This window comes from Lissotriton vulgaris, chromosome 11 (assembly GCF_964263255.1).
Source record: "Lissotriton vulgaris chromosome 11, aLisVul1.2, whole genome shotgun sequence".
Lineage (NCBI taxonomy): Eukaryota > Metazoa > Chordata > Amphibia > Caudata > Salamandridae > Lissotriton > Lissotriton vulgaris.
This window is the reverse complement of record NC_141699.1, coordinates 27,535,543-27,556,040: the sequence shown is the minus strand read 5'-3', so window position 1 is coordinate 27,556,040 and position 20,498 is coordinate 27,535,543. Positions and strand designations below refer to the sequence as shown.

Below are 20,498 nucleotides of genomic sequence, written 5' to 3'. Positions count from 1 at the left end.
AGTAGTAGTGCACCTCCCAAGGGACTAGTTGGGTTAACCTTGTGTTCTGAGGGGTATGACAACTTAGTTGGCACACTCACTCAGGCTGTTCTTGTCTGTACAGGGGATATGGATATGTCCCCTGATGTCAGTCCCAATACTTTGGGCAAATACAGACAGACACCTTTTATCAATGGAAAAATGGCTCAGGCCTATAGGGACACTTGTGCCAGTGTCACAATGGTGACACCTAACTTTGTGGACCCTGGACAGATCATGCCAGGTACAGATTTCCTGGTGACCAATGCAAGCAATGTCACTACCAGTCATAGTATGGCAATTGTAGCTTTCTCCTGGGGAGGGGTAACTGGCCAAAAGAAGGTTGTAGGTAGTTCAGACCTCAAAGTGAATTGTTTGTTGGGCAATGATTTGGAGTCATCACAATGGTCAGAAGTGGAGCATAGGACTCACATGGAGATGTTAGGCTTGCCAGCACATGTGCTTGCTGTGACTAGGTCACAGGCCAGAAGATGCCCCACTGAACAGGTGCTGGATCCTGGAACAATGGACCAGACACCTTCCAAGAAGAAGAGCAGTAGGGTTAAGGCATTGCCTTCCCCCTTGCCCCAGGTTGAGGATCAAGTCTCAGAGGAGGCTGACCTACAGGAACTGAGGGAAACTGAGCCTAAAGGGTTTGAACTTGATCAAGTTGAATTCCTGGGCTCAGGGGGACCCTCAAGAGAAGACCTGGGGGAGGACCAATTAGACTGCCCTTCCCTTGAACCCCTCAGACAGCAGGCTGCTGCTGAGGCTGCTGGGAACGCCACAGGTACCCACAAGGTATACTGGGATGATGGACTCCTGTACACTGAGGCAAGAGACCCCAAGCCTGGCATGGCCAGGAGGCTGGTTATCCCCTTGTCTCAGAGAGGTTTCCTTCTTACCTTGGCCCATGAGATTCCCTTAGCAGGTCACTTAGGCCAGACAAAGACTTGGGACAGGCTTGTCTCACACTTTCACTGGCCTCACATGAATGAGGATACCAAGGAGTTTTGTCGCTCCTGTGTCACTTGCCAAGCCAGTGGTAAGTCAGGTGGCACAACAAAGGCCCCCCTTATACCAATGCCTGTGGTGGGGGTGCCCTTTGAAAGAGTGGGGATTGACATTGTTGGTCCAATGAAACCCCAGACAGCATCAGGGCGCAAGTTTATACTGGTGGTAGTAGATCATGCCACCAGGTATCCTGAAGCTATTCCCCTTAGGACCACTACAGCACCTGTTATGGCAAGAGCCCTAGTTGGAGTGTTCTCCAGAGTGGGCTTCCCTAAGGAGGTTGTCTCTGACAAAGGTGCAAACTTCATGTCAAGCTACTTAACTGCTATGTGGAAGGAATGTGGTGTCAACTACAAGTTCACTACACCCTATCATCCACAATGCAATGGGCTTGTTGAAAGGTTCAACAGAACCCTAAAAGGGATGATTCATGGACTACCTGAAAAGCTCAGGCGTAGATGGGATGTCCTGATTCCCTGCCTTTTGTTTGCTTACAGAGAGGTCCCACAGAAGGGGGTAGGCTTCAGCCCTTTTGAACTTCTGTATGGGCATCCTGTGAGAGGACCCCTGTGTTTGGTTAAGGAAGGATGGGAGAGACCTCTCAAAAAGCCTGCAACCAGCATAGTGGACTATGTACTTGTCTCCGCTCCAGGATGGCTGAGTTCATGGAAAAGGCATCTGAAAACCTTAAGGCCAGTCAAGAACTCCAAAAAGCTTGGCATGACCAAAAGGCTGTCCTGACTGTCTATCAGCCTGGACAGAAGGTGTGGGTGTTGGAGCCAGTGGCCCCAGCAGCACTCAAAGACAAATGGTCTGGGCCCCACACAATTCTTGAGCAAAAGGGAGAGGTCACCTACCTGGTGGACCTTGGAACTCCCAGGAGCCCCCACAGGGTGCTCCATGTCAACAGGCTCAAAGCATATGTCGACAGGAAGGACATGAGCTTGCTCATGGCCATAGATGAGGGACAGGAGGAAGAGAGTGACCCTCTCCCAGACCTGCTCACTCAGAATCCTGATGATGGGTCAGTAGATGGTGTTGTCTTTTGTGGCAGCCTCTCTGAACATCAACAGAAGGATCGCAAACAGGTTCTTCAATCCTTCAGACATATGTTCTCTCTAACACCCAGTCAGACCAATTGGTGTACCCATGAGGTTGACACTGGTGACAGCTTGCCAGTTAAGAGTAAAATCTACAGGCAGCCTGATCATGTTAGAGACTGCATCAAAACAGAAGTGCAGAAAATGTTGGAGTTGGGAGTCATTGAACCCTCAGATAGCCCTTGGGCTAGTCCAGTAGTTCTAGTGCCAAAGCCTCACACCCAGGGTGGTAAGAAAGAGATGAGGTTTTGCGTAGACTACAGGGGTCTCAAAGCAGTCACTAAGACTGATTCCCACCCAATACCAAGGGCAGATGAACTTAAAGATAGATTGGCTTCTGCCAACTACTTATGTACATTTGACCTGACAGCTGGGTATTGGCAAATCAGGTTAGCTGAGGATGCCAAGCCCAAGACAGCATTTTCAACCCCTGGTGGGCATTATCAATTTGTGGTAATGCCCTTTGGTTTGAAAAATGCACCTGCCACCTTCCAAAGGTTGGTGAATCATGTTCTCACTGGGCTGGATGACTTCTGTGCAGCATATCTTGATGATATTGCTGTCTTTAGCTCCACCTGGGAGGATCACCTGGTCCACCTGAGGAAAGTGTTAGAGGCTCTGCAAGCAGCAGGTCTCACTATCAAGGCCACCAAGTGCCAGATAGGGCAGACTCAGGTTGTATACTTGGGCCACCTTGTAGGTGGAGGCCAAGTTCAACCACTGGAGAGCAAAATACAGTCAATCAGGGACTGGGCTCCTCCAACCACCCAGACTCAGGTTCGAGCTTTCTTGGGCCCGACTGGTTACTACAGAAAGTTTGTCTGAAATTATGGATCAATTGTGACTCCACTTAATGAACTGACAAGTAAGAAAATGCCCAAAAAGGTTCAGTGGACAGCAGGCTGTCAAAAAGCATTCGATGACCTAAAGCAGGCCATGTGCACAGCACCTATCCTCAAGAGTCCAGACTACTCCAAACCATTCATTGTCCAAACAGATGCTTCTTAGTTGGGTGTGGGAGCTGTTCTATCTCAACTGAATTTTGATGGTCAAAACCAGCCCATTGCTTTTATAAGCAGAAGGTTGACCCCCAGAGAGAAAAAATTGGTCAGCTATTGAGAGGGAGGCCTTTGCTGTGGTTTGGGCCCTGAAGAAACTGAGGCCATACTTGTTTGGCACTCATTTCAAGATTCAGACCGACCATAAGCCCCTCTTGTGGCTAAATCAGATGAAGGGTGAAAACCCCAAACTGCTTAGGTGGTCCATTTCCCTACAGGGGATGGATTTTACAGTGGAGCATAGACCTGGCACTGATCATGGCAATGCAGATGGGCTCTCCAGGTATTTCCACTTAGAGCAAGAAGACTCACCTGTCAAGGTTAGTTTATTGTCCCAAAGTTTGGGGGGGGGGGGGTCATGTAGGAAAGTAGGGTCTGCAATCCTATGATCACCCAGATTTTTTTGCTTTTGTTTCACTGGTTTACGACTTTCCCTGGCTGTGGGCCTGCCAATCAGACCCACAGCCTAGCTGTTCTCTCACTAAATTGACATGTGTACCTTAGGTGCATTATCCAATTGGAACTGGGCCACCTTATCAGACCCTGTAACTCAGGGCATAGGTGTACCCAGGGCCTACCAGGGGCTGAAGCATGTATTATGCCACCCCTGGATGGCCATCTAAATCTGACACAACTGGCTGCACGACAGCTGGGGCAAGGTGGTGTAATCACCCTTTGCTTTAGAGATAGTATACCTATATCTAACCCTAAAAATGGACACACAGATTCCTATCAGTCACTCCTATGGCAGGCCTTGACAATCCTGAAGGCAGAGTGCTTGGAATCATGTGAGATGGTGCTCTGGCATGAGCTGAGCCCGTTTGCAGCTTGCGGAACCAAGTCCTAATAGCTGTTCCATGATAGCGCATACCATATACTCTTAAGTGCATTATAATCCTCGCGGTTAAATGCTATCTTTGGTATTGCTTTATCAAAACATGTCGAGTAAGGTGTCATATGAATTGGAATACTAACCCCTCGCCAATTCTGGTGACGGGGTTAGCATTCCACCCTTCTAGAGGGACACGACATGTTTGTAACTGTGAACCCCGGTTAAAGTTAAACGAAGCCTCAGCTCCACAAAATGGATGCTGCCACCACAGACACGAGTCTGACCTCCTGCTGCTGGGAGTCCTTCCAGCGAGGAGAGCTTGGACAAAGGGTTTCCTGTCAGGGGCGGTGCTAGCACCATCCCAGACAGGGTTTTGTGTATCCTGGGTAGGCAGGGCTTTACATGAAGGTGACTGCTGAGTGGCACCCCGGTGCTCACTACGCATCTGCCCGCTAGAACCAGTTCCAGGGGCACACCAGCCCCTGGCCTGGGGAAAGTCTGGCATGGGAGAGGGGTGTAACCACCCCCCTTCCTGGTCCCACCCCTAGGGCAGGACCTAGTCGCATACCCACCCCTTTCTTTAGGATAAAGGCAGGAGCGGGACCCTTCCAAATGAGATCATCTTTGGAATCAAGACACGACTTTCTACGAAAGTACTTCAAGATTTCTTCTTCAAGATTCTCCCTTGTGACTAAGGAGTAGTCACCCTGCATCCGCAGGCACCATCTTAAGAACACTGCGGTCTGCTGCAAGTCCTTCCTCCGGAATCCAACTGCCCAGCTCGACGAGAACCGGCTTCCCTGGCACCTCTGACCTCTACCCACCTCTACAGCTAAGCTGAGAACTGTGGGTGCGACAAGACCTCGAGGGACCGGCCATCTTCAAGACTGCACGACTTCTTTCCAGCACGACCGCCGAGGGATCCTCTGGTGAGTGCTTTGGGGTCCGAGAAGCCCCGACCCTGAGCAGCTCCAGCACCGAAGTTCAGCCTCCCAGCATCTCCACGATCTGCGTGGGGCCCTTCTGCTTTTTGCTGCTCACCGCGTTGTTTGGCTACTAGCCCGCTGGCATGTGGCCTTCTTAACGACGCCCGACGACATCACTGCTGCTGGTCTGGTTGCTCCAGACTGGCCCTTGCTCCCTTCCAAAAGAGGAGCCCCCCGGACCCTCCTGGTCCACTCAAGACGCCATTTTAGGTCCACCGCGTGGGCTTGAATTAGCCAAGACTTGTTGCCCCAAACCTGGGTCCAGCGACGTTGACAGCTTCCTCCATCGTGGGACAGCTCGCACCTCCATCCTGGTCGCCGACAACGCCTCCTGGTCCGTGAGATCTGCAGAGCACAGCGTCGCCCACTCACCTAGTCGAGGTGACTACCATCCGGTGCCCTCCTGGTGCCACCTGACTACTGGCTAGTAGTCACGAACTTGGTCCCCTCTGCTTTCAGGTGTCATCTATCTTCAAGATCCAGGCTTGGATCGCTTCGAACTCTCTTCACTGGTCGCCTGCCAGCAACTCCTTTCTTCAGGCTCCTGGTTCGTCTACGAGGATTCCCGACGTCTTTTGAGACATATGCAGCTGCAGCCCCTGGGCTAGGTAACTTCGGCATTTCGGTGCCCCAGCATAGACTCACTATCCAAGGGTCAGGATCCGCTTTCGTTTTCCTCCTACCAGGTCGGGTTCGCCCGAGAACACTAACTTTGTGAAATCTAGCTACCATAGACTTTGTCCCTCATCCCGCGTGAGAGTGCACCCTCTGCACTCGAGTCCCCTAGGCCTCCTACTAGTAATCTGAAGATTCAGTAACATAGTCCTAGCGATTCCAAAGCCTATTAGTACAGTACTTACCTGCTAGTAATTTCGCATTCCACTTCCATAGTATACGGTTTGTCGTGCCCCTCGGGCATTTGTGTAAATTGTGCAACTTAAAGTATTTTCGTAAGAGTTTTGTTGTGTGCTTAGTACCCTGTCCTCATAAAGAGTACAGGGCTGTTGTGACTTAAATAAATACACTGTTTATTTTCATAACACTTGTGTGGTGTCCTTTCACTTGGTGTTCAAGGGGTATATGTGATGGTATAACAGCTGGCTTAACACACCCTCTAGAGTTTAGCCTGAAGACTGCTCGTATCCACGCTACTAGGATAGCTGGTCTATAAGGTTGACTTACAACCAATCACCATAAGGGTTGTTTGGACTGATACAAAGTGCTCACTAGAATAGTGAACATTATATATCAGGCCAACTTCTCACAGTCGTTAGCGCCGGAATGACGTCGTCGGAGTACTTAGACGCCGCCCATGCGCGCTGACGTCAGTTCTTCTTTTTTCCGCGCCAGCTAGCGCAGATCCGGAGAAGCTCTGCCCCTAGTCATTTTTTGACTAAACTTTTTGATCTTTTTGATCCTTTTTTTCTTCGAGTCTTCGACTCTATCGGTGCCGGTAGGGATGCCCGGGTTCAAACCCTGTTCGAAGTGCGACCGACTGATGTCGGTTACGGACCCCCATCGCCGGCGCCTGAAGTGTTTAGGCCTCGACCACGACGACCGCACCTATTCCGACTGCCGGGCCCTGACGTCTAAAGCTAGGCGGGAGCGGTCCCGCAAGCGAATCGAGCTCCGGCAGTTGGCCGTTCCAGGTCCCGGTCCCACGGGAGGTCGAGGGACCGGTTGTGGGGTCGGAGTCATCGCGGCTCCGGGAGTGGACATCGGTCGTCCGGATCCAAGTCCTCAGGTAAGAGGCATGAGAGGTCGGAGAGACGTCATCGTTCCTCCGACTCACCCTGACGCTCGCACGATGCGGCCGGGGGTTCGGGCGACACCGCCCACGCGGCTCCGAGGGAGTCGCAAGCTTCGCCGCCTGTCCCACACCTTCGGGTCCCTGGGCACGGCGTGACACCGGAGGAGATCAAACGGGGAGGTCCCTCCCTCTCAGTCGAGTTCCGTGGCGCCTCTGGGCCCAACGGTCCCGGCTGGAGGCCCTGGTGGGTCGGGTTCTTCGCCCCCGACGCCGTCCGGTGCTTCGGCCCCGCTGGAGACTTCCGTCCCGGCGCCGCAGGACCTCACCGGATCCGCTTCCGGATCCGGGTCGTCGCCCACAGGTGTCGCCCCCGGCGGAAATAAAAATCTCCAAAGGCCGTCGGAAGCGGTGCCCAGTGGCGCCGTTCCGGCGGCAGAGTTGGGCCGAAGGAACATTGGGGATGGCGTCCACAGTGGGCGCCGGCGACTTCCGTCCCGGCGCCGCAGGACCTCACCGGATCCGCTTCCGGATCCGGGTCGTCGCCCAAGGGTGTCGCCCCCGGCGCCCACTGTGGACTCCGTCCCCAATGTTCCTTTGGTCCAACTCTGCCGCCGGAACGGCGCCACTGGGCGCCGCTTCAGACGGCCTTTGGAGATTTTTATTTCCATGAGGAGGCCCTGTCTGTTAATCTTGTTTTACAGGAGACGGGTGACGAGGGAGATTGGGAGGGGTCTGAGGACCCTCTAGCACTGGAGTGCCAGTCTCAACAGGACTGGACATATGGGCTTGGGGAAGCCAGTTGTATTGACACTACGCCAGACACTGGATTTGTCTCCCCTCCGACGTGGCTTCGGAGGAGGGGTCTACTTACAGTGTAGTGTTGACGAGGGCGGCCAAGGCCTTAAACCTTGATCTCCCCGACGTAGCCGTGAGGACTAACCTCCTCACTGAGGTCCTCAAGCCGCAGTCAAACTCCAGCGAGCCTCTGCTGCCGTTCATTGAGGCCTTGTGTGACGTTCTTGTGGGCACTTGGTCCAAGCCCGCCACAGGTCCGCCTGTGGATAGGAACGTGGCCAGACTCTACTGCCCGGCCCCGGGCGAGCCTAGTTAACCAGGCCTCCACTTCCCAGACTGCATTCCCGTCGCCTCCGCCCGATCAGGAATCTGAGAGATATGAACAGTTTGGGAAGAAAGTGTTCTCGTCCCTAAGCTTAGGGCTGTAGTCTGTCAACACCGCCTGTCTCTTGGGCCGCTACACCCACACCCTGTGGGACGCGGTCGCGAACGTGCTGCCACAATGTCCGGAGGAGGTCCGGGCTAAATTCGCCCAAACTCTTGTGGAAGGCCGAGATGCAGCGTGATGTTCCATCCGGTGTGGGCTGTTAACCACGGACTCACTGGGCAGGGCGAGGCAACGACAGTGGCGGTTCGATGCCACGCCTGGTTGAGGTCGGCCGATGTCCAGGCCACACTTCTGGACATGCCGTTCGATGGCTGTCGCCTCTTTGGCGACAAGGCAGACCATGCGCTTAAGCGTTTTAGGGACTCCAGGGCAACGGCCAAGTCCTTGGGCCTCTCGGCCGCACGCCAGCAATCGGGTGTCTTTTGCTCCTTTTGTGGCCAAGGAAGGGGCGCCCCCACACGTGCTGCCAACCACGCACCGCAGAATGTTCAACAGCGCAGTGGCTGCCGTGGAAACTGCTGTGGCGGCGGTCGGGGACAACGGCGAGGCCAGTCCACACCTCCCTCCGCAGCACCTGCCTCAAAACCTTCCTAGTCCGAGTTTTCAGGCCCAAGTGACGCCAGTGGGAGGCAGAGTTCGCCATCACCTCTCCAACTGGTGCACTGTCTCGTCGGACAGGTGGGTGCTGCAGGTCGTCCGAAGGGGCTACTCCTTCCCCTTCGAGTCGACCCCTCCAGCCATGCCACCGCAATTCCACCGCGTGTCGGGGGATCACTTGCAACTTCTGCAAGAGGAAGGCACGGCCCTCTTGGCCAAGGGGGCCTTCGAGCGCGTTCCTGGGCCAGAAGTAGGGTGTGGTTGTTACTCCCACAAAGGGGGCCTACGCCCTATCCTGCACCTACGGAACGTCAACGGCTTCCTCCGGAAGGAGAAGTTCAAGATGCTGACTCTAGCTCAGGTCTTTGCTGCCCTGGACCCAGGAGACTGGATGGTAGCGTTGGACTTGCAGGACGCCTATTTCCACATCCCCGTCCTGCCGGTCCACCGGCGTTACCTGCGGTTGACGGTAGACCACGAGCACTTTCAGTTTACCGTGCTCCCCTTCGGCCTTACCAGCGCTCCACGGGTGTTCACGGAGGTGATGGCGGTGGTCGCAGCTCATCTGTGCAGGTTAGGGGTGTCAGTCTTCCCGTACCTCGACGACTGGTTGTTAAAGGCGGGTTCACCCCAGACAGTAGTCAGCCACCTCCATACTACGGCCGACCTCCTGCACTTGCTGGGGTTCTCCATCAACGTGCCGAAGTCGCACCTGTGTCCTTTTCAGAAGCTCCTCTTAATCGGAGCGGTTCTCGACTCGGCGCAGTTTCGGGTTTACCCACCAGAACCGCGGGTTCGGGGTATACAGGCTCTGATTCCAATCTTTCAGCCTTTATCCCTAGTCTCGGTCAGGTTGACGCTGCGGCTTCTGGGGCTGATGGCCTCCTGCATCCTTCTGGTGCATCACGCCCGGTGGAGGATGCGGGCTCTGCAGTGGGACCTGAAGTTTCAGTTGGCCCAGCATCAGGGCAACTTGTCCGATTATGTCTTGATCTCGGAGGGCACTGCGAGACAACTGCAGTGGTGGCTCACGGACCGCGATTGGGTCAGTGGCAGATCCCTCTCCCTACCCCACCCAGAGCACGTGGTTGTGACTGACGCGTCCCTCCAGGGCTGGGGAGGCCACATGGGCGAGGCGGAGATCAGAGGCCTCTGGTCTCCGGCAAAGTCCCGGCTCCAAATCAACCTTTTGGAGCTGCGGGAGATTCGTCTAATACTGAAGGCATTCCTCCCCTCTGTCCGGGGGAGTGAAGTGCAGGTGTTCAGACAACACCACCGCCATGTGGTACTGCAACAAACAGGGCGGGGTGGGGTCGTGGACCCTATGCCTGGAGGCTCTGCGCCTCTGGCAGTGGCTGGAACATCACGGCGTGACCCCGGTGGTTCAACACCTGGCAGGCTCTCTGAATGCCAGGGCGGACTAACACAGCCGTCGGTGCATGATGCATCACGAATGGCGTCTGAACTCGGACGTGGCGCAAGGTCTCTTTCTGCAGTGGGGAGTGTAGGAGAGTGGGGTCTGCAATCCTATGGTCACCCCCGATTTTTGCTTCACTGCTTATCAGACCCACAGCCTAGCTGTTCTCTCTCTAAATTGACAAGCATGTACCTTAGGTGCATTTACCAATTGGTACTGGGCCCCCTTATCAGTCCCTGTACAGCATACCTTAGGTATCCAGGGCATAGGAGTACCCAGGGCCTACCAGGGGATGCAGCATGTATTATGCCACCCCTGGCTGGCCACCCAAATCTGACACAACTGGCTGCACGACAGCTGGGGCAAGGTGGTGTAATCACCCTTTGCTTTAGATATAGTATCTCTATATCTAACCCTAAAAATGGACACACAGATTCCTATCAGTCACTCCTATGGCAGGCCTTAACAATCCTGAAGGCAGAGTGCTTGGAATTATGTGAGATGGTTCTCTGGCATGAGCTGAGCCCGTTTGCAGCTTGCGGAACCAAGTCCTAATAGCTGTTCCATGATAACGCGTACCATATACTCTTAAGTGCATTATAATCCTCGCGGTTATTTGCCAACTTTGGTATCGCTTTATCAAAACATGTCGAGTAAGTGTCATACGAATTGGAATACTAACCCCTCGCCAATTCTGGCGACAGGGTTAGCATTCCACCCTTCTAGAGGGACACGACATGTATGTACCTGTGAACCCCGGTTAAAGTTAACTCGAGCCTCAGCATCACAAAATGGATGCTGCCACCACAGACACAAGTCTGACCTCCTGCTGCTGGGAGTCCTTCCAGCGAGGAGAGCTCGGACAAAGGGTTTCCTGTCAGGGGCGGTGCTAGCACCATCCCAGACAGGATTTTGTGTATCCCAGGTAGGCAGGGCTGATAGGAAGGTGACTGCAAGTGGCACCCCGGTGCTCACTGTGCATATGCCGGCTCAAACCAGTTCCAGGGGCACCCCAGCCCCTAAACTGGGGAGAGACCGGACAAAGGAGAGGGGTGTAACCACCCCCCTTCCTGGTCCCACCCATGGGCAGGACCTAGTCGCATGCCAGCCCCTTTACTTAGAATAAAGGTAGGAGCGGGCCCCCTTCCCAAATTAGATAATCTTGAACTACTTTCCACGAAAGGAACTCTTGACTTTCTCTGAAGACTCTCCCTTGTGGCTAAGGAGTAGCCACCCTGCACCCGCAGGCACCACCTAAGCATCACGGTTTGCTGCACGTCCATCCTCCGGATCAAGACTGACCAGCTCGACGAGACCCGGATTCCCTGCCATCTCTGACCTCTACCTGCATCATCAGCCCAGCTGAGATTCGTGGGTGTGACGAGACCCGAGGGACCGGCCATCTTCAAAACCTGCACGACGCTTAACCAGCACGACCGCCGAGGGATCCTCGAGTGAGTGCACTGGGGTTTGAGAAGCCCCAACCCAGAGCAGCTCCAGCACCGAAGTCCAGCCCCCCAGCATCCACGAGATCTGCGTGGGGCCCTTCTGCTCTTCGCTGCTTGCCACGTTGTCCGGTCACTTGCCCGTTGGCTAATGACCCTCCTGACTACTTACCACGACGTTTTCACCGCTGGTCTGGTTGTTCCAGACTGGCCCTTGCTCCCTTCCAAAAGAGGGGCACCCCGGACCCTCCAGGTCCCCTCCAGACGCCATCTTGACTCCACCGCGTGGGCTTGCCTTTGCCAAGGCTTGTTGTTCCAATCCTGGTTCCAACATCGCCGACAGCAGACACCATCGTGGGACAGCTCGCACCTCCAGCCTGGTCGCCGACAACGCCTCCTGGCCCGTGTGACTGCAGAGTCCAGCGTTGCCCACTCACCTGATCGCGGTGACCTCATCCGGTGCCGTCCTGGTGCCCACACAATCACTGGCTAGTGATTAATAACTGAGTCCCCTCTGCTTTCAGGTCGTCTCCATCACCGATCCAGCCTTGGATCACACCGAACATCTTCACTGGTCGCCTGTCAGCAACTTCTTCTTTCAGGCTCCATAGACTACAACGAGGATTCCCGACGTCTTTTGAACCCTATGCAGCCGCAGCCCCTGGGCTAGGTAACCCGAGCATTTCGGTGCATTTCGGTGCTCCAACGCAGGTTCACTATCCAAGTGTCCAGATCCTTTTTCGTTTTAAGTCTACCTAGTCGGATTCGTCCGGAAACAGTAACTTTAGAAATACTAGCCTCCATAGACTTTGTCCCGCATCCCGCGTGAGAGTGCACACTCTGCGCCCTATCTCCCTAGGCCTCCTGCTCCTAACCTTAGAGTTCAGTAGTGTAGTCCCAGCGATCCTGAAGCCTCTGGATCGAGTTACTCACCTGCTAGTATTTCGCATTCCACTTTTAGTGTATATGGTTTTTCGTGCCCCTCGGACATTTGTGTAAATTGTGCAACTGAAGTATTTTCATAAGAGTTTTGTATTGTGCTTAGCTCCCTGGCTCATAAAGAGTTCAGGGTAGACTTGTTATTAATAAATATCGTTTATTTTTATAACAACTTGTGTGGTGTCCTTTCACTTGGTGTTCAAGGGGTATATGTGAAGGTAAAACAGCTGGCTTAACACGCCCTCTAGAGTTTAGCCTAAAGACTGCTCTTGTCCACGCTTCTAGGATAGCTGGTCTATAAGGTTGACTTACAACCAATCATCAATAAGGGTCGTTTGGAATGATACACAGTGATCACTAGAATAGTGAGCACTATATATCAGGCCAACTTCTCACAGGGAGACTGGATGTTAGCGTTGGACTTACAGGACGCTTATTTTCATATCCCTGTCCTGCCGGCCTATATGAACTCTAAGGTTAGGAGCAGGAGGCCTAGGGAGATCGGGTGCAGTGTGCGCACTCTCACGCGGGATGTGGGACAAAGTCTATGGAGGCTAGTATTTCTAAAGTTACTGTTTCCGGACGAATCAGACTAGGTAGACTTAAAACGAAAAAGGATATTGACACTTAGATAGTGAACCTATGTTGGAGCACTGAAATGCTCAGGTTACCTAGCCCAGGGGCTGCGGCTGCATAGGGTTCAAAAGACGTCGGGAATCCTCGTTAGTCTAGGGAGCCTGAAAGAAGAAGTTTCTGGCAGGCGACCAGTGATGAAGTTCGATGTGATCCAAGCCTGGATCGGTGATGGAGACGACCTGAAAGCAGATGGGACTCAGTTCTTTATCACTAGCCAGTGATTAGGTGGGCACCAGGATGGCACCGGATGAAGTCACCTCGACCAGGTGAGTGGGCGACGCTGGGCTCTGCAGTCTCTCGGACCAGGATGGAGGTGCGAGCTGTCCCACGAAGGTATCTGCTGTCGCCGATGCTGGACCCAGGATTGGGGCAACAAACCTTGGCAAAGTCAAGGCCACACGGTGTACTCAAAATGGCGTCTGGAGTGGACCAGGAGGGTCCGGGGTGATCCTCTCTTGGAAGGGAGCAAGGGCCAGTCTGGAGCAACCAGACCAGCGATGGAAGTGTTGTGGTTCGTCGTCAGGAGGGCTACAAGCCAGCAGGCAAGTGGCCGGACAACCCGGTGAGCAGCAAAGAGCAGAAGGGCCCCACGCAGATCTCGTGGATGCTGGGGGGCTGGACTTCACTGCTGGAGCTGCTCAGGGTTAGGGCTTCTCAAACCCCAACGCACTCACTGAAGGATCCCTTGGCGGTCGTGCTGGATAAGCGTCGTGCAGGCCTTGAAGATGGCCGGTCCCTCGGGTCTCGTCACACCCACGAATCTCAGCTGGGCTGATGATGCTGGTAAAGGTCAGAGATGGCAGGGAATCCGGGTCTCGTCGAGCTGGGCAGTCTTGATCCGGAGGATGGACTTGCAGAAAACCGCATGCGCTTAGATGGTGCCCGCTGGTGCAGGGTGGCTACTCCTTAGCCACAAGGGAGAGTCTTCAGAAATGTTCAAGAGTTCTTTCGTGGAAAGTAGTCAAGATTCAGAATTATCTAATTTGGGAAGGGGGCCCGCTCCTAACTTTATACTAAAGAAAGGGGCTGGCACGCGACTAGGTCCTGCCCATGGGTGGGACCAGGAAGGGGGGTGGTTACACCCCTCTCCGTTGTCCGGACTTTCCCCAGCTCAGGGGCTGATGTGCCCCTGGAACTGATTCAAGCCGGCATATGCACAGTGAGCACCGGGGTGCCACTTGCAGTCACCTTCCTCTCAGCCCTGCCTACCTGGGATACACAAAACCCTGTCTGGGATGGTTCTAGCACCACCCCTGACAGGAAACCCTTTGTCCAAGCTCTCCTTGCTGGAAGGACTCCCAGCAGCAGGAGGTCAGACTTGTGTCTGTGGTGGCAGCATCCATTTTGTGATGCTGAGGCTCGAGTTAACTTTAACCGGGTTCACAGTTACATACATGTTGTGTCCCTCTAGAAGGGTGGAATGCTAACCCCGTCGCCAGAATTGGCGAGGGGTTAGTATTCCAATTCGTATGACACCTTACTCGACATGTTTTGATAAAGCGATACCAAAGTTGGCAAATAACCGCGAGGATTATGAGGCACTTAAGAGTATATGGTACGCGTTATCATGGAACAGCTATTAGGACTTGGTTCCGCAAGCTGCAAACGGGCTCAGCTCATGCCAGAGCACCATTGTGAGAAGTTGGCCTGATATATAATGTTCACTATTTTAGTGAGCACTTTGTATCAGTCCAAACAACCCTTATAGTGATTGGTTGTAAGTCAACCTTATAGACCAGCTATCCTAGTAGCGTGGATACGAGCAGTCTTCGGGCTAAACTCTAGAGGGCGTGTTAAGCCAGCTGTTATACCATCACATATACCCCTTGAACACCAAGTGAAAGGACACCACACAAGTGTTATGAAAATAAACAGTGTATTTATTTAGATCACAACAGCCCTGTACTCTTTATGAGGACAGGGTACTAAGCACACAACAAAACTCTTACGAAAATACTTCAAGTTGCACAATTTACACAAATGCCCGAGGGGCACGACAAACCATATACTATGGAAGTAGAACGCGAAATTACTAGCAGGTAAGTACTGTACTAATAGCCTTTGGAATCGCTAGGACTACGTTACTGAACCTTCAGATTACTAGTAGGAGGCCCAGGGGACTCGGGTGCAGAGTGTGCACTCTCACGCGGGATGCGGGACAAAGTCTATGGGAGCTAGTAAAGACAAAGTTAGTGTTCTCGGGCGAACCCGATAAGGTAGATCGAAAACGACAGTGGATCCTGACCCTTGGATAGTGAGGCTATGCTGGGGCACCGAAATGCCGAAGTTACCTAGCCCAGGGGCTGCAGCTGCATAGGTCTCTAAAGACGTCGGGAATCCTCGTAGACGAACCAGGAGCCTGAAGAAAAGAAGTTGCTGGCAGGCGACCAGTGAAGATTGTTCGAGTGATCCAAGACTGGATCGAAGATGGATGACACCTGAAAGCAGAGGGGACCAAGTTCGTGACTACTAGCCAGTAGTCAGGTGGCACCAGGAGGGCACCGGATGGTAGTCACCTCGACCAGGTGAGTGGGCGACGCTGTGCTCTGCAGATCTCACGGACCAGGAGGCGTTGTCGGCGACCAGGATGGAGGTGCAAGCTGTCCCACGATGGAGGATGCTGTTGACGTCGCTGGACCCAGGATTGGGGTAACAAGTCTTGGCAAATTCAAGCCCACGCGGTGGACCTAAAATGGCGTCTGGAGTGGACCAGGAGGGTCCGGGGTGCTCCTCTTTTGGAAGGGAGCAAGGGCCAGTCTGGAGCAACCAGACCAGCAGCAGTGATGTCGTCGGGCGTCGTTAAGAAGGCCACAAGCCAGCGGGCTAGTAGCCAAACAACGCGGTGAGCAGCAAAAAGCAGAAGGGCCCCACGCAGATCATGGAGATGCTGGGAGGCTGGACTTCGGTGCTGGAGCTGCTCAGGGTCGGGGTTTCTCGGACCCCAAAGCACTCACCAGAGGATCCCTCGGCGGTCGTGCTGGATAGAAGTCGTGCAGTTCTGATGATGGCCGGTCCCTCGAGGTCTCGTCGCACCTACGGTTCTCAGCTTAGCTGTAGAGGTAGGTAGAGGTCAGAGGTGCCAGGGAAGCCGGGTCTCGTCGTGCTGGTCGGTCGGATGACTGAGGAAGGACGTGCAGCAAACCGCAGAGTTCTTAGATGGTGCCTGCGGATGCAGGGTGACTACTCCTTAGTCACAAGGGAGAAATCTTGAGAAGAAGTCGAGAGTTCCTTTCGTAGAAAGTAGTTTCTTGATTCAAAGATGATCTAATTTGGAAGGGTCCCCGCTCCTGCCTTTATCCTAAAGAAAGGGGTGGGTACGCGACTAGGTCCTGCCCTAGGGGTGGGACCAGGAAGGGGGGTGGTTACACCCCTCTCCCATGCCGGGCTTTCCCCAGGCCAGGGGCTGGTGTGCCCCTGGAACTGGTTCTAGCCGGCAGATGCGTAGTGAGCACCAGGGTGCCACTTGCAGTCACCTTCCTGTAAAGCCCTGCCTACCCAGGATACACAAAACCCTGTCTGGGATGGTGCTAGCACCGCCCCTGACAGGAAACCCTTTGTGCAAGCTCTCCTCGCTGGAAGGACTCCCAGCAGCAGGAGGTCAGACTCATGTCTGTGGTGGCAGCATCCATTTTGTGGAGCTGAGGTTTCAGTTAACTTTAACCGGGGTTCACAGTTACATACATGTAGTGTCCCTCTAGAAGGGTGGAATGCTAACCCCGTCGCCAGAATTGGTGAGGGCTTAGTATTCCAATTCGTATGACACCTTACTCGACATGTTTTGATAAAGCAATACCAAAGATAGCATTTAACCGCGAGGATTATAATGCACTTAAGAGTATATGGTATGCGTTATCATGGAACAGCTATTAGGACTTGGTTCCGCAAGCTGCAAATGGGCTCAGCTCATGCCAGAGCACCATCTCACACGATTCCAAGCACTCTGCCTTCAGGATTGTCAAGGCCTGCCATAGGAGTGACTGATAGGAATCTGTGTGTCCATTTTTAGGGTTAGATATAGGTATACTATATCTAAAGCAAGGGGTGATTACACCACCCTGCCCCAGCTGTCGTGCAGCCTGTTGTGCCAGATTTAGGTGGCCATCCAGGGGTGGCATAATACATGCTTCAGCCCCTGGTAGGCCCTGGGTACACCTATGCCCTGAGTTACAGGGTCTGATAAGGTGGCCCAGTACCAATTGGAAATGTACCTAAGGTACATGGAATCGATTTTAGAGAGAGAGCAGTGGGCCTGGGGTCCTGAATAGCAGGGCCCCAGGTCAACTAAGTCAGAAAACCAGCAAAACACCAGGAAAAAAGTTGGGGGTAACCATAGTCCGGTATCTACCTTCCTACAACCATCTCACATAATTCCAAGCACTCTGCCTTCAGGATTGATAAGGCCTGCCATAAGAGTGACTGATAGGAATACATGTGTCCATTTTAGGGTTAGATATAGGAATACTATATCTAAAGCAAAGGGTGTTTACACCACCTTGCCCCAGCTGTCGTGCAGCCAGTTGTGTCAGATTTAGATGGCCAGCCAGGGGTGGCATAATACATGCTGCAGCCCCTGGTAGGCCCTGGGTACACCTATGCCCTGTGTACAGGGACTGATAAGGTGGCCCAGTACCAATTGGTAAATGCACCTAAGGTACACGTGTCAATTTAGAGAGAGAACAGCTAGGCTGTGGGTCTGATTAGCAGGCCCACAGCCAGGGAAAGTCGTAAACCAGTGAAGCAAAAAGCAAAAATCTGGGGTGATCATAGGATTGCAGACCCTACTCTCCTACAGGGTGGATGACCAACTCTTTATTGGTTACGTGGGCGCTAAGAAGAGACGGGCGGTGCATAAACTAACCATTTCTTGATGGGTCGTCTTGTGCATCAAGGCTTGTTACTCTTTGGCTCGAAAGGAGCCTCCTGTGGGGCTTCGTGCTCATTCCACACGGGCCACGGCGGCTACTACTGCCGTTAGCTGGGGAGTCCCCTTGCAGGACATCTGTCAGGCAGCTATGTGGGCCTCGCTGCACACGTTTGCAAGACACTACTGCCTGGACAGCCAAGCCCGGAGAGATGGCTTTTTCGTCCGTTCCGTTCTCCAGGACTTTCTGGTGTGATCATTGGTTTGCAGACCCTCCACCGGGGTTGGTATTGCTGGGATATCTATTCTAAGGTAAGGAATCTAATACTAACCTGTTTCTTTCAGATGCACAAGTTGCTTACCTTCGGTAACAATATATCTGTAAAAAAACAGTAGTTAGTATTAGATTCCTTACCGCCCCACCCATCCTCCCCGTTCTGCGTACCGATATCTATGGTTAAGTCATCCCCTTTCAGGTCCCTAGTTTCATGGCACCAGTGTTGGTTTTTATCATGGCTCTGCATTTCTGGCGCGGAAAAAGCTGTGTATAAGAACTGACGTCAGCTCGAGATGACGGCGTCTAAGTACTCCAGCGATATCATCCCGGCGCCCACGACGACTGACGCGGAGCCGCAGACGACGCCTACCGACACGGAAGGGTACTGCTACGCAAAAGTTTCCGGATACAGTCTGACGCCTGGGGTATTCTAAGGTAAGGAATCTAATACTAACTACTGTTTCTTACAGATATATCGTTTCCGAAGGTAAGTAACTTGTGCATGTCTCTTACAGATATATTGTTACCAAAGGTTAGTAACTTGTTCTTCAGTATTCTTCCAACAACCATCTAGTTCTGCAAACAGTACCCCCTTCTTCACAACACTGAACATAGTTTGTTTACTGTCTCTTCATTGTGAATCAAAACTAAGTTCTCAATATTATTCTGTAGTCTCATAAAGAATGAAAATGTGTCATAAACTGTATACAATGATTTGAATTTGAAAACTTCCTTTCAGTTTGTAGGCTAGTTTTTCTTGAAGAATGCCTTTTTCTGTCTTTTTTCCAAACAGCTGGTTTTCCCGTTGTGTCTTGCAAGATCGTGGACAAGAGATTGTTGATGGATTAAAAGTTTGCTTGCAAGGTAACACATCATTTTTTAGTATCTCAGACTTTTCTTAAAAAACCAGCTGTTGACTAATAAGTTGACAATAATACAGTACATTTGTTGATGGGATTATACATTAATGGTACAATGTTGTCTGCCCACACATTCAGTCCTGTTCTTTTAAAAATAAATACATGAATATACGTACACAGTATTTTAGTATAAATGCCATATTTTTTAAAAAAAGTTGTATTCCTGATTAGGTTATTTTTGCTAACTTGTTTGTGTATTTTTATAAAATACTAGCAGCCCGTCCCGACGTTGTCCGGGTATGAATTGATGCCGGCCAGTAGTATATTGTTTTGTAGGATTTCGTTTTGATAGCATTTCTTATCTGTGACAGGCCTGTGAAACGCTCCTATTCACAGTGCACTGCTGATGCACTTAAGAGTGCGAGTTCAGTAGTGTGTGAACTAGAGTTTCCCTACTTTATTTTTCCTTGCAATATTATATAGCGCGTACTGGACAACATGGCATGATCAGAATTTATATTACAGAAGAACACATTCATTTGTGGTAGGCACGGGGAGACTAAGCGATTTGCCTGGAATCGCAGGATGTTGAGCTGATGCCGAGGTTCGAACGTAGCTCCCCAGCTCTAAAGTTCGCAATTCTAGAACTTGTGGCGGGAGGTGTGTCTAAAAGTGTATGTCTGTGCTGGCCATCAATGAGAGAGACTTGTGCATTTTTCAAATGGGTGGTGAATAAATGAGTATGTTGCTGGAGATGTGGGCCACCGTGCCACCAATGTACTTACCGGGGGAGGGTAAACACCCATCATTCCGCAACTTTCTTTCCGCATACCATCACTCTGCATACTTTCATTACGAAAGTACCATGACTCCGCAATGCCATTATAACGCATGGCATTACATTTGATATGCTTTTACCACCCATACATTTACAACGAAATTCGTTTTAAGTGCATGAATGGTAAAAGCATGTTTTTTAAAAATGTTTGGATAAGGTAAGTATGGGTATAGGGGTATATTTTGGGATACTGAGGTATATGTTTTGGGGTGTTTGGGGTTATGGGGTAAAGGGGTAGTTTTAGGGTTTAGGGATAGGTATTGGTTTTGGGGTATAGGGGTATTTTTAGGGTTCAGGGGCATGTTTGGGTTTTGGGGTACATGGGTATTTTAAGGGTTATGGGGTATTTTTGGGATACAAGTTTATCTTTGGAGTACAGGCCTATTTTTGGGGTTCAGGGCTATTTTTTAGGGTTCAGGGCTAGGTTTGGGTTTTGGGGAACAGGGGAATTTTAGGGTTCAGGGGTAGGTTTCGGGTACAGGATTATTTTTAGTGTTCAGGGCTAGGTTTGGGGGTTCAGGGGTATTTTTAGGGTTCAGGGGTATTTTTAGGGTTCAGGGGTAAGTTTAGGGTTTAGGGTACAGTTGTATTTTTAGCGTTCAGGGCTAGCTTTGGGTTTGAGGTACAGGGGTATTTATAGGGTTCAGGGGTAGGTTTGGGGTACAGGGGTATTTTATGGTTACTCCA

The 20,498-nt window shown here is 52.1% G+C and overlaps 1 protein-coding gene across 1 annotated transcript in view; it reads left to right on the top strand.

Moving 5' to 3' along the window:
• PIWIL1 (piwi like RNA-mediated gene silencing 1) overlaps window positions 1-20,498 on the top strand; it is a 1,696,151-nt gene that overhangs the window by 1,363,195 nt on the left and 312,458 nt on the right. The window contains exon 17 of the mRNA XM_086942674.1: window positions 18,907-18,977. Coding sequence (XP_086798800.1) covers window positions 18,907-18,977 — 71 coding nt within the window. The remainder of the gene's footprint in view (window positions 1-18,906; window positions 18,978-20,498) is intronic.